This window comes from Leuresthes tenuis, unplaced genomic scaffold, assembly GCF_036924035.1.
Source record: "Leuresthes tenuis unplaced genomic scaffold, fLeuTen1.0.hap1 SCAF_10, whole genome shotgun sequence".
Lineage (NCBI taxonomy): Eukaryota > Metazoa > Chordata > Actinopteri > Atheriniformes > Atherinopsidae > Leuresthes > Leuresthes tenuis.
In genome coordinates this window covers 9,090,307-9,104,358 of record NW_027325364.1, presented here as the reverse complement: position 1 = coordinate 9,104,358, position 14,052 = coordinate 9,090,307, and the positions used below count along the sequence as shown (strand labels likewise).

The following is a 14,052-nucleotide window of genomic DNA, read 5'->3' as shown; positions in this document are numbered from 1 at the left end:
ACAGCATTTGGCCAGTGCACTTTGTCAGGTGGACACCAAAGAGTAACGTGAATAATACACAGGCCAGCAGAGAGCAGGAGGAAACCATGAGGATGTATGATTGTGTGTTCTGTTTTTTGACATTTGCAATAGCTTCCATGGTCTATTAGGAAAAACAGTAATTTTTCTGTACTTTTTTTCCCCCTACTGGTGAGTTTAAATCAGAAAATGCTTGATACCCTGAATATTTTGGCCAAAGGTACTTCCTCAGGTCGTCGCTTTTTTCAGCAAATGCATGCTTCCTCCGTATTTATTATTCAAGTGAGTGCTGTCAAATTGCTGTAAAAAACATTGATAAAAAATAAACACAATTTTTGATTCACACAAGCATAAACCTTGTCAGTTATGGAATAACTCACTCACATACACAACAGAAGCACACTGATAAGTCTTGTGTGAAAAGAGAGACCTCGCCTTACTTCTTTGTATATTTTTCAACTTTTGTTGAGTCATTTCTGATAAGCATATAGAAGACTCACACACATTTCCTGTTACACTACAGTTGGACTGATAACAAGTTTATCTGAGTACCTGGCAGGGCTGCACAGTGGCGTGGTGGTTAGCACTGTTGCCTCACAGCAAGTGGGTTCCTGGTGTGAATCCCAGCTGGTGCCTCACTGGTTGGAGTTTGTATGTTCTTCTAGTGTATGCGTTGGTTCTCTGGCTACCTCTCACTATCAAAAGAACATGCATGTCAGGTTAATTGGTGATTCGTAATTGACCCTGAGAGTGAGTGTGTGCGTACATGGTTGTTTTTTGTCTCGTTTGTCTCTGTGTGGCCCTGTGATGGCCCATCCCCACTCTGGTTTAAAGGACTTATGGATGGATGAGTTTAAGGGAATTAGGAGTTATGTACCTTCTTGGTGTGCTCTATTGTGAAAAAAACCCACAATGTGGCCTTTGCAGAAAGTCACAAAAAAAGTAAACTGATTATGTTGGACTTAATCACATGCATTACTAGTGAAATAATGTATACATTATATAGGATGTTGGCTTGTTTGTAAAACAATATTCAAAAACATTTAAAAATCATTTAGTTAATCACCTAGGCATTAACTGTATGAAAGTTTAACATTTAAACAGCTCCAATGCCACAAAAAAGACAAAACAATATCTAGGATAGCAAACAACCGAAGAACAGTGTGTGTAGAAAATTGTTATAAGCAGTTTTTGATTACTTTAGGCGAATGGCTCACCTTTAAGTACGTCTCACGTACGTCTCACCTCCTTACTCACCACAAGTGTGTTTTCCAATCAGTAATCAGCAGGTGAGACATGACACAATCACTGAACCAGGTGTGTCAGTTGCAGCCAGCAAAGCAGAAAAAGAAACTGGGGGATTGTGTTACTGTAGAGAAACAATGCTTAATAAATTAAAAGGACAAGTATCAGCCACATGGAACACAGCTAATAGTATGACAGTAATCCTGTACAAATGACGCATCCTATGATGTGCATGTCTAAACATTGTACAGGATGTGACCTCAGTGAACCACACACTCACTGCTGCTGGTTTAAGCTTGTTTTTCTGATCACGTCTTGAACTTTTGGATAAGAAATACAAGAAGATGGTCCTCCCTCCATTATGTGAATTTTGCAATGTGTATTTGGGTCATGGAGTCTGGGATATATACAAAAGTTTGGACACAATTAATGCAGAATGTTTTATTTTAACTTTGTAGAGCTACACTGAGCACATAAAAAAAACTGAATCATATTTTATGAAAAGAAAGAATATAATGCTGTCTCACAATTCTTTCCCACTGCAGTAGTCAAGGTGACACTAGATTATATCCTGCAATCACACTAATTAGAATTAATTTAGGTAGATATGAGGGCTGGGGCTGTGAGTGTGAGGAACCTGTGACAACAATATATTTCATATTATGCTATGACCCACATCATATTTGGATATAAAAAGCAGTGTTTCCCTGTGTTTTAAATCAATGTTTCATAGTTGTTTTACAAAAATCCACTCATCGGTGTTAGGAAAATGTCATAGCTTGCAGTAAATCTGACAGAGTTTAAATGTCCCACAATGGAACTTGAAAGGCTCTACACATACTTTAGGCATTTCCAATCATATTGTCTGTGTTCACTGTGTTTTTGGGTGAAACTATAGCTATGATTACATGAGCTTAGAAACGCTAATAAGAAATTAAGAGGTGCAAATTATACTGTCTCATCCTAACATTTACAATTCAACTGCCAAACAAATCAGGGAGAAAAATGTGCAAAGATAAAAATAAGAAAGCCTGACTTTTTTACATTTCTGAATTTTACTTGTTCACATTTAAAATACTATTACAGGTCTTTTAAGTGTCATTTGCTCAAACACCTTTTCAACACATACGTGAATAATCACTGCTTGTTAGTGATGGTCCACCTGGGGAAGTAGAATTTGTGCTTCCACACAGCTGAGACTATCTAATATGACCCAAGATGCCTCCCCAAATGTTCAGTTTCAAACTCACAAACATCATCTGCTCTTTCATGCCATACTGCAGGAATTGGCCATATTTACCCGTGGACACATTTGCTCTAATTCAGTCACGTAATGAACAAAGCATGACATGCACTTCTCCTATCACATCAGCAAGGCTCCACACAGTTTGATGCAAACTGAAAGTAATCTAATTAGATTTAGTTTCCCAGACAAAGATCTTAACCTTTGGTCAATATAACTTAATATAATGTAACACTTTAATGTTAATTTGATTTAACCCAAACATGTAAAGATTAGAGCCTTTGAGACTTAGAGAAATTTGATAAGTCATGTAACACAGTAAACAAGAAGTTGAAAATGCTATAATGAGAAAACTGCGACGTGCTACAACCTTGACATTAGAGGTTAATGTTGTGGTATTTTGAGTAATAAATAACTTTTTCAAAATGCATCAGAAGTGTAGTTTTGCCCAAAGATTTATTATTATTATTCTTTTTTTTTATCTGTGAAGCCTCCCATGTAGGTCAAGTTGAGCCACTGTAATATCTCTTGAGAATTAACTTCCAAGTGCTAGAATTCTCGTGGAAACTATGATGAAGTAATAGGGCTTTTGGGAAATTAATATAGAGAATGTATATTTTCATTTTAATTCGTCTTTCTTTTTACTTAGATAATGAAAGTGACTCAAAGCGTTACCTTAGGTAACAGATGGTTTCAAAACAGATTTCTTTCTGAGGATTTCTTTCATTCTGTGAGTTTGTTTTCTGAAAATCTTTAATTATCTCAGCCTGCAATAACATGATTGATTCAGCATTACTCCTCTCACTCTATTACAAGCAGTCCTGACTTGAGGGCAATGGTTCATGCTATACTGTAATCTCTCTCTAACCCGTCCTTTAAAAGGCTTGTTGACGGAGGCTGTCCTCCTTGAAATGTGCCCGTCTGCCATTTGTTAATGAAGGCAGATGTAACTAGTAATCACATTCAAAGAAAAGCCAACCTCTAGTGATCGTGAGAGCAACTGCTTGTGAAATGATAAAAATGGCATCCATGACAATATGGTTACATTGTAAAAGGAATGCTTTTATAATGTTTTTGTAACTAGGGCAACCAACAAAATGACACTCATGAAAGTAGTGGTTGCGTTGTAAAAAGATTGTATTTTAGACGTAACCATGATTGTTGTGATAAAGTGTTATTGACAGAAGGTATGTTGGTTGTGATCTCACCTCACACAAAGACCCATGAGTAAAAATGCTGCACTTAGTGGTTTCCATCCAACCACCCCTCCCTCACAGTTATGACAAATCTGGGGCTTCTTAAACAAAAGACTTGAGAATGACTCCTACAGTGTGGAAACTCTTACATGAGTTATATTTGTTACTTGTAGAGGTGGTACTTTACAGGTTATGAGCCTTATTGAGGGACCAAACGACTTCATCTGGAGGTCTAATTGCAGAATCATAGATTTTGTACAGGAGTTTTCATACAGTGATGTACAGTTTACATTTGGTTTATTCTGTGCACCAACTCTACACACTAAGATGTCAAGTTACCACAGGAGTTCATTGCATTTTGGACTTGACTGCAAATCTGCAAATACTTTAAATTAACATTTTTAACAGTGTCTGATCAGCTCACAACAGAATTTAAGTGAGGTTGCACAAAAGGACACTGAATATTTACTGTTTTTGATTAAGAGTGCATTTTTGAGTGTATGTTTTACTTACAGAATCTCAGCTTGGTTCTACAGCAGAAAAGTTCCTCTTCAAGATTTGATGTTAAACATACACTTGTATGTGCCGTTTTGATAAAATATAAACTGAGCCCAAGTGTATTTTTTGGGATGTCTACTTATGCCATGTTTAGACCCTACATTTAGGACAGACTCATTTGTTGTAGCTTGCAAAACTGTGAGCATAAGATTTTTGTGCAAATGACCATTAAGAACCCAGCAACAAAAGGCTGCACTTTCGTTTGGATTTATTTGATTTTGAGTAACAGTCTTTTTAAGCAAAACATACAATTAGTCTTTCAGATTAATAACCACTTCTCTTCCCTCTCATTTCCATTAACAGCACATGATTTAGTTAATCGCAAAGTGTGTGTACCATATGACACAGTTAAGTGTCTGCCTCTGACCCTTCTTGCTAGCCATCAACTCCCTGCCTGTCGTCTTCTTTTAATAAATCCAACCGCATGTTAGCTGACCCCCACAGCGAAAGTGCCGTGGAGCAACTCCAGATGTGAACATCCTCCCTCCCTGTCTCTCCCCTCTCTGTCTCCCTCATTTCTCTCCCACTTCCACCACCGCCCTCCCCCATGCAGCTATGAGTTTTCCATCTCCTTTTTTGGTGAAAAAATCTGAAACAGAGGCAGGGAGGAGGATTTTCACCAACACCGACAGGAGAGTGTATCTGGTGGTTTGTGTATGTATGCTTCATCAAGGCAATGAAACAGTCAGCTCAGCATAAACAGGGGTATATGTATATCCATTCAGGGACATGCTCACAGATGCTCACTCTCATTTTACTGTTTGTCCCTCATACACACAAAGAAATATCCCAAATCTGCAGACACACTCACTTTATACTCTCATTACACATGCATGCTTTCCCTCACACTTTTATGCACTGTTCTTGTGGAGTTACCCGCACATAAACAGACTAATCTTTGCTCAAAATTAATTTCATACACATTAATGGATTTTTCTCTGTCTTAGACCATAAACACAAGTCAACAGAAAATCACATGTTCTTAAACTGGTAATAGATGTTTCACTTTAACCACAAAGACACAAAGAATGTAAAAATTGCTCAGCAAAGATCAGTGACAATTTATTTAATAAGTCCTCAGAATAAAAATGACCATTCAGCCTTAATCAGTCCTCATCTGATTTACAGTAAATTCATATGGTTATCTTGATGGGGTATTTTCCATCTTAAAATGTATATTTGCCAACTCTGACTCACCAGCATCAAAGCTGAAATAATCTAGTTATAATTGGTATTTTTAACATATATATATTTTAACATACATGACAACAAAACACAAAACATTAACAAAAACAAAATAGTTCCTAAGACAAATCAGGGAAGTGAAGCATATTTTTGCAATGAACAACAGTAATGCATTTATTTCAGCTTCTTTTGGGGTATAAACTCTGGCTCTTTGCACACTGATGATAAGAAGATAGAAGAGTTGAAAAATAAGGAATAAGATAAACGTTTATGAAAATAAGTGTCATTGCAAAGTTCAAAACAGGCAGATGCATGACAAAAAAGTGGTCTATGTCTTGTGCCATGTCTTTGAGTTGTGTTTTTATGTGCACGATACATGGTAGAAAAAGAACATCTTTCCCAAAGTGCAAATGAATTTTACTGACAACCAAAAACTGACATCAGTAAGTTTGGTTTTCTTCTCATTTTCACTTTTACGAAAATCAATCTAATTTTTTAATCAATACACTTTTTACAAAAGTGTCTCACCTCCTTCTATATCAATACATACAGTAACTTATCCAAGATGCATAGAATAAGACAGATTATAGAAAGATAATTGACATCTGATGAAAAGCAACATTCAAAATGCATAAAACTGCAGTTATAAGAGCATTAAAACAGTAACTCCACCATACATATAAAATACAGACTGTAAGGTGTATATACTATACTGTATCAGTGTTCTTTGTCTTCTCCTCAGAGCCTGACTTTTACCTGAATTGACATTTTACTTTTATGAAAAAAAAAATGAAAAAAAATGCACAAATCTTTGGCAAGCATTTTGAGTTTCTTTGCTTGAACAGTACATAACATACAGATACTTGAAAATAATGTTGTTAAAAAGCACTCCAACAACAAAATCATTAATCCTCTAGTTAAGGAGGAAATCTTTATGATTCATGCAAACTGTGCATCATCAACAGGATTGTGTGCACTACTGTAGCCTCTTGATGAAACAGGACCACTGAGGAGCTGATGCCTTTATATGAAAATAACCTGAGGCAGCATTTGTTAGCCTGTGTTGCCTTCCTTGGTAATGACCTGGGATTCTTAAAAAGCTATATCAACGAGTAAGTAGAAAGAAGGATGGGATTTCGTCTAATTGCTCTATAAGCTGTTGTGGCAGTCACGGCACAGGATCCTCTCACCATCAGGGAAAAAGCCAGCGCCCACAAGTGAGACGGAGCACTGGGAGCAGGTGAAACATGGCTGATGCCACTGGCGATCTTCAAATGAGATATACTTTCCTCCTCCAAAACCTGGGACAGAAAAATAATGAAAACAAGTATGTTTATTTTGAGAGCATGTTGGCTGAGTTTGAATTCACTGAAGTCGCAAATCATGTAAATTGAATAAAATTAAGAGAAAACATTTTTAAAATACATTTGAAAAAAAAAAAAAACTTCCTGCCTGAAATCATAAAACACTTTGCCACACTAATATAGTTATACTAATAACACTAATATTCATGCTGGGAAAAAAAGTTTCACCCAAGGAAGATGGCATCTCACAAAACCCAGTGAGCTTTTTTTCACTGCTTATTTGCATGAATTTGTTGAACATTCATATTTGACCCACATTTCACTGTGATGGGTAGAAAGGAAAGTTAAACTCTCATTTAGGATCGAACCCAAGATCTGAATCATTCAACGAGCCCTTGTGATCTGCTGGGCTACGAAATCACCATATCATAGCAATTTAAAGATAATGCTTCTCTTTGCATGGAAGAAAAGCTCCTGACTAAAAGATGCTTGCACATGAGCTCAGTTATTCATTCAGTCATTTTACATTTATGTATTTAACTGGCACATTTAAAATGTCCTGGAAACTTTTTGTTTAATTCCATGTTTATTAAATTTCCCAACAGACCACATTTCAAGCACCAGAAAAATGTGGTTGTAAAAAATACCTTTATATAAACAAATATAATTTCCAATGCAACTCCCCGTGGAGCTGGGTTTTTTTGTTTGGTTTTGGTTTTTTGTGTGATAATTGCAGTTTTTAGAAGTTTTAAAGTGGGTGAAAAAGGTCTTTGACATCCAGACCTCACTTCATTCAGAAATCAATGATGAGATGAGTGAAGTACAAAAGGTTGCCAAACTGGCAACTATCGTTGTTATATTCCTATAACCATCAAAATACATTGCCATTTTAGGTGTTGGAAACGATGCATGCAAAATATGCATGCCTACATTTCCTACATAGATTACATTTTTTAAGCACCTGTCTGCAGCCTTACGTACCAATTTGACCTCATGTTGTTTACTTTTAGAATGGAGATGGATCTAACTCCGAAAACTTTTCTTATCCTCATTTTACCTTCAGTTTGTTTTGCAGAACATCATATTTGCAGTGAACATTTTGACTTGGATGACTCCTGAAAGTCAAACAGGAAACAGCTCACCCTCCTGTAACTGTTGCTATTCTCTCTTGTGGCATGTCTCATCTTCTCAGCAACTTATTTTTTCTGTATGCAGTCAATCAAATAAATACAGATGGCCATCAAATTCAAATGCCCCATCAAAAGAGTCAAACAGTAGCTCAACGTTGTGCCGTGACATATGGAAATAAAGTCTATTAGTTCCACTGTATATCTGAAGTTATGATCGCTAACATAAACAGACAGGTCTGATTGGAATCAGCATGACTTCTACTCGTGAAACCTGCAGAAATAACACAGGCACTGAAAGGGACGATACTCTTGAGAACAGAAGAACAGAAATGTAAACAAAAATGTCCATTTCTGCAGAGTTTGTTTCAATTATTCTGTCACTCTCCAATAACAATCTGAGCCTGTTAGTTGCCACTTCTGGCTGACTTGTGCATAATGCATTGTAGCTGTTTAACAGATGGTCACATTGTTCTCAGCCAGTCTGGGAAGAAATAAAAAGTTATTTGTGCTTGTCAATGTCTTACATCCAAACACAAGGGATAGTAGGTTAAAAAAGTCCCATTATATTACTTTTAAAACTTAAATCTGCTTCATCAGAGTGGATGTGTTGTTATCAGTTTTGAGTCACAACAACTGTCATCAACCGTGACTTCATATCCTGTTTAATTCATAGAGACTCAGATATTTCCATGGCCTTCAAGACTTTTAAAAAAGTAGCACACATTCACAAATCATTAGAACAGTATTGTTTACAATGATGTAATCTTGCCTGTGATTGGTTTGCTGCAGGCCTCACACTTCTTGGCATAAAGGCTGCCAAAGCACTTGAGGCAGTAAGGGCTGTCGTCTCTGGAGGTGAAGTGTTGACCCGCCAGCTGTGTCTTACAGCTGGTGCACACAAAACACTCCTTATGCCATGGCTCATCCCGATAGGTCACACCACCTTTAGCCAGAGCCTTAAACGAAAAAAGTCATTCCTTTCTTTTTCATGTTTGCAGAACAGTAGTGTGCATGTTTTCAAACCTTAATATAATAATGCCATTTTTTTATAATTTGGTTATTTGACAGACTTTCTGACCTTTTTACAACGGGTGCATCTGGGAGCAAACTTTTCCTCATAGCAGGCCACACAGTAGTGCTCATCCTTGTCAGGAATGAAAGACTTTGAGCCAATCGGCTGTTCGCAGCTGTGACAAATGAAGCAGGCCTCGTGCCATGTAGAACCTCCATACTCCAACTTTCTTGTGCCTACAGAGGGAAAGAGGAATGAAAGAAGACAGAAATAGGAGGATGGAAAAAAATACACAGGTTTTAATCTGATTGTTTTGGTATTCTTGGTGTTTTTATTGAACTAGGAAAAAACACTTGAATTGCATGAAGGCATATAAAATTCATTTTGTTTCACAAAAATGAACTTTATTTAGATATTAATACCACAAGCCCCTCACTTCTTTCCAATTGCTGGAAAATGGCGGCAGGCTTTAAAGAAGAGGGATAATGCCATTTTCCCCTCAGTAGCACTAACCACTCCATCTTATATCCCTTGGCTGTTGAGTTTATTATACTGGTTGGTTTATTATACAGGGATGCAGTGGTTTGTGTGGGGCCGACATTTCTGCAGATTGCTTGCGTTTCACAGCTTCAGGCTGTGTGCTGCACTGCTCTCTCATCAAAAACACTCAATTCCCTGCAAAATTTGTCAGATTATAAAATGATATGACTCAGTGCGGCTCTGGATAGATATTAGTTATTATTAGTTGACAATAATAATAGCTAACAAGCTGCAATATTTTTTTTCTTGAGTGGAATAAGGAGGGGAGGTTCCACAAGCATTTAAACAAGTTAAAAGCGCTTCGGTAAGGTGCCTACAAAGCAGAAACTCTCACCACAAAAAATAAATGTATTTTTTATCATGCACAGCAATCATTTCATTGTGCTCATCTACAAGTTTTAGAACCTCAATCTTTTTATTGCAAATACTGGTTTCACACTCTGAAGCAAATCTTACATGTTTTCTGCATGTAGTCTAACATTATTTTTATAAATACCATTTGTTCCTTTTAAAAGAAATTATCAAAATAAAGCTCAAAGATGTCTAGCTGCACTGAAGAGTGACAGAAAAACAAGTGCTGCCTGTGTCAAAGGGTTTTCCAGCAGGATAAACAGAGTGAACAACAGCAGCATTGTCTGCATGTGTACATCAATCGAACATCCGGGTGACCAGTCCTGACAATGAGGCAGTTTTAGTAGTGTTATCAGAGTAATCTGGTAAACCAAAACAGCTCCTGGAGATTATGGTTTCATAGCTTTAGTGTGAAGTTACTTTTTCTTTCATGTCAGCAGCACAAAATTCTGAGCAAAATATCCAGATATTACGCAAAGATAAGTATGTAAGTGTGCATATTTGTGTGTTTTGGGAGGAGGCGTTTAGGTTTTATGTCAGTGAAACATTAGTTTTAGGTACTAAATGTAACAATACTGGATTAAGAAGGCTTCATAAATTTGTCTCCCATGACACTTAAACAGCTTTATTTGAGAATTGATTGTATTTTGTAAAACAAAAATCCTGTGACATGTCGTAGCCCAATGGTGAGATGCTTCTTATCTGCTCACTAGAACATAACATACTCTAAACTCTATCTCATACGTGAGACATTATATGACATTAAGTATATTAAAAATAAAAGTGGAATTTGTACCCTTCCTGGAGTCATGTTGAGGGCTGTTGAAGTTGTTGCAGGGGGTTGCTGGATAACTGAATTGCTTATCTTTTGTTAACATCAGCTCTGCTGGCAGGCTGCCAGCCCAAGGGATTTAACTTACAGACAACAAGTCAAGCAGAAGGGCAATTACTCTGTCACATTCACCTCTGGCTGCTGTTCAATCCAAAGGCCCTCGATTTCACCTCTTTTTTTTCTAAACCTTTTCTTTGTCTTTCTGCTCGCTCTCTTAGTTTATCATTACCATCTGTCCCTCCTTCCTGGTTTTGATCATATAATAATTTTCCAAGGTAATTTGCCTTTTACTATATGTATACTACATGGAAATAAAACTGAAGAACAATGAGGCTAAGGCTTTATGGGTGAGTAAGTGTAAAGCACTGTCAAAGATAATATACACAAGATATTCACAACCTGACTCTCTCCTTCAATTAAAACAACTCTCTCATGGTGGATTTAAACTAAGTTAGATCAAGGTGCAAACACCATGCCAGCACTCCTCTTATCCATTGTGCATTGAAGAATAGTCTGTAAACACAAAAAATATAACTGGTGCAAAAAGAGTAATTCTGTTCACAAATTGAGGAGACATTATCCTGCAAAGATAAACATGTTTGTGCACAAAAACCTTGCAGCGCCATCTCCACATTTACCTGGCATGACAATCTTGTCGCAAGCTACACACTTGGAGGAGAATTCATTACAGTAGCAGTCATTGCAGAGCAGTGCATCATCCTGGCTGGTGAATGGCTCATCTGCCAGAGAGCGATCACAGCGGAAACAGCGGAAGCAGTGCTCATGGTAGTGTCTGTCCTCGTAGAAGAGCTCCTGGCACCAGAACAAGAAGAGTGAGCAAGAATACTAAGTGATAAAGTACCATCAACTCTAATGTGTTTCTTCCACAACATTTCTGAGCTAAAGAGGACAACTAGGGAGAGGATAGGAAGACTAAGCGTCAACATAGGCCTGTTTACAATAGGAGCAGACAGGACTGTTAGATTGGTCGGGGTCAAGCTGACACAAGCATGTCTGCATAAACAGTAACAAGAAAGTGACAGAAAGCACACATATGTGCTTGCTTCTGTCTTACAAGCATGACAAATATTTGATTGTCTATAGGGCACTGAGTCAAGAAATTGCTGTCTTTATTTATTGTTCAACACACATGAGGGTACTGATAACTCACTGGCCTCTTTAACCAAACAAACTACCAGGAACTGTAGCATGCATGCCCCTCTCTCCAAATTCTCCTTCTCCAGAGGAGCACATGTTGGTTTTAAATGATCCACTTATGTTAGTGTTTTCCATTAAGGGATGATTGAATTTTAACTTGATTGTGGTGAAGAGGGAGACGTTCCCTCATCCTGCATTTTTATAGTCTTAGACAAAATTAGTCTGTTGGCTTATGTGGACTTAGAGGAAATTGCCTGCATAATTGCAAGTTAAATTATCCTTTACAGCGTCTTGCCACACAAAATATATAGAAAATGCCTCATTTACTATGAATTATGCATCATTAACATGACATAACTTCTGTTTTAGCAATCCAAAGCCATGTCAAAACTCTATAAAAATGGCTTGAAGCTAATGAAAGTAGTTCTTTGATGTGCTTGATTTTATCACCTTATGTGTGTGCACAGTGTGGAAAGACTAAAAACATAAGTGAGATTCATCCCAGTCAAAATTATCTTTTTTTTTTCTTTTCTAATGAAAAATTTTGGGTGTATTGTGACTGTTGCTGTCATTATGGTCATATCAAGATGGATGCCTTACCCTTGCATCATGGCCGATCAGCTCTTTGCATTCATCGCATGTATTTGAAAACAGGCTGTCATAACAGGGAATGCAGTAGGGCCTGTCATCGGATTGGATGTACTTGCGTCCATACAGAGATTCTTTGCAATTGTCACAGTCGAATTGGTCAGCCATTGTGATTTTTCTACAACACAGAGAGAAGATGCTCAGGTCAGTAGTGTTTCAAAGAAAGAGCAGAAGATTTTTAAAATTAGGACAATAGATTAGGACAAAAGAAAAGAGGAGAGCACAAATGGCTGTGGAAGTAAATGATGGGGAGTCTGAACAAAAGATTAAGTCACCTTTTTCATTGTAGCATTTGGACAAAAGCCTTTATTGCCAATATCTATGTTGTAAATACTTTGGCGTGCACCAACAATGAAGCTGAGACCAAGCAGCCTAGTGCAAGTGGGAGCAAGTGGAAAAAGAAATACAAACAACAAAAGTGAGAGACACAGTACAAAATGTAAATACCTTATTGCTGTGTGATGAAAGTGTGCTAAACTTTGCTTTCTTAATTAATTGCACACCTTACTGACACTGTAAACAGCTCAAAATAAGCAGCCTAAAGACAAAAGTGTCAATACAAACCAAACAACATCTTTGCACTTAAAATAAGCACATCATACAAACCTAGAAATATTTATGAGGCAGTAATCTATATGTGATTAAAGCATGGACCACCAACGGATACAGATACCCTAGTATGTATTTGAGAGTGTGAATGTGTGTTTGAAAAGTTCAGAGAACTGAAGCTGTCTGAACATGACTCCTGAGCACATGGATTGCTTTCAGGATAATGATGCAAATTCAGCATGGGCATATACAGATGAAGGGGGTGTAAAGTCTCAGAACATTGTCTCCTATGTGCATCAAGCCCCTTGATCATGAGTGAGAGCACAACAAAGTGACAGAATAATACTGTGAGAGCATTATTGCAACAATATCAGGTTAACAAAGTATTACAACATGGTTGGAGGATGGCCCAGTGATAAGTGATGTAATCCTCTGGAAGGGTGCACCATTGGCTATTCATTCCCACCTCCAAGTAATAACAATCATCACTAATATAACAAGCAATAAAACTTCAAGCTGGGCCTGTGCTGCCTGTCTTACAACCACATACAAATGCAAGCGGGCAAGCACAATACACAGAAAGCGTACAGGAATCCTGTAAACACAGGGAAGAAAGGGAACAGTGTTAAATATGAGACAAATAGCTCTAGTTATCATCAAAGAAAACATTAGTCTATGATTCTCAAATGTCAGCTGTCTCCATACAAGACAAAAGGGCTTAATGAGTCAGGGTGAGAAAGTCAAGAGCCAAAAAACCTCACCTGCTCACAATCCTTATATATAACCCAGTGACAAGTATTTCACTATGGCATAACACTGCTTCCCTAGAGGCACTTTCACCACCTTCAGTGACCTTACAACATCAATTATAAGTGTAAATCCTTGACAGCTCTGTGGTCATGTGTTTACAGTATTGGAGCCCACATTACTAGACTGCATCATCTCTTCATTTTATAACTGATTGGACATTTCAGAAAAGCTGATGACTCACTTTATAATATCCATCTGGATTTTATGGCGAAATATCAAAGTGAGCAGCTGTGTTTTGACTGTGTAATATAAAAGAAGGAGTTGAACTGGCAT

At 37.4% G+C, this 14,052-nt stretch overlaps 2 protein-coding genes across 4 annotated transcripts in view; one reads left to right on the top strand and one right to left on the bottom strand.

Annotated features, from left to right (window-relative positions):
* The window catches only part of stk40 (serine/threonine kinase 40), a 412,820-nt gene that overhangs the window by 269,133 nt on the left and 129,635 nt on the right, over positions 1-14,052 (top strand). The window lies entirely within an intron of this gene.
* Positions 5,306-14,052, bottom strand: part of fhl3a (four and a half LIM domains 3a) — a 28,941-nt gene continuing 20,194 nt past the window's right edge. For 2 of the 3 annotated variants that reach the window (XM_072393829.1, XM_072393830.1), the window contains exons 2-6: positions 12,373-12,538; positions 11,253-11,427; positions 8,958-9,127; positions 8,649-8,835; positions 5,306-6,746 (exon numbers count right to left, since the gene is read on the bottom strand). In XM_072393829.1, coding sequence (XP_072249930.1) covers positions 6,595-6,746; positions 8,649-8,835; positions 8,958-9,127; positions 11,253-11,427; positions 12,373-12,528 — 840 coding nt within the window. In that variant the 5' untranslated portion in view covers positions 12,529-12,538 and the 3' untranslated portion in view covers positions 5,306-6,594. Of the gene's footprint in view, positions 6,747-8,648; positions 8,836-8,957; positions 9,128-11,252; positions 11,428-12,372; positions 12,539-12,695; positions 12,768-14,052 lie in introns of those variants that run through there. The other variant, XM_072393831.1, reaches the window with a different exon arrangement.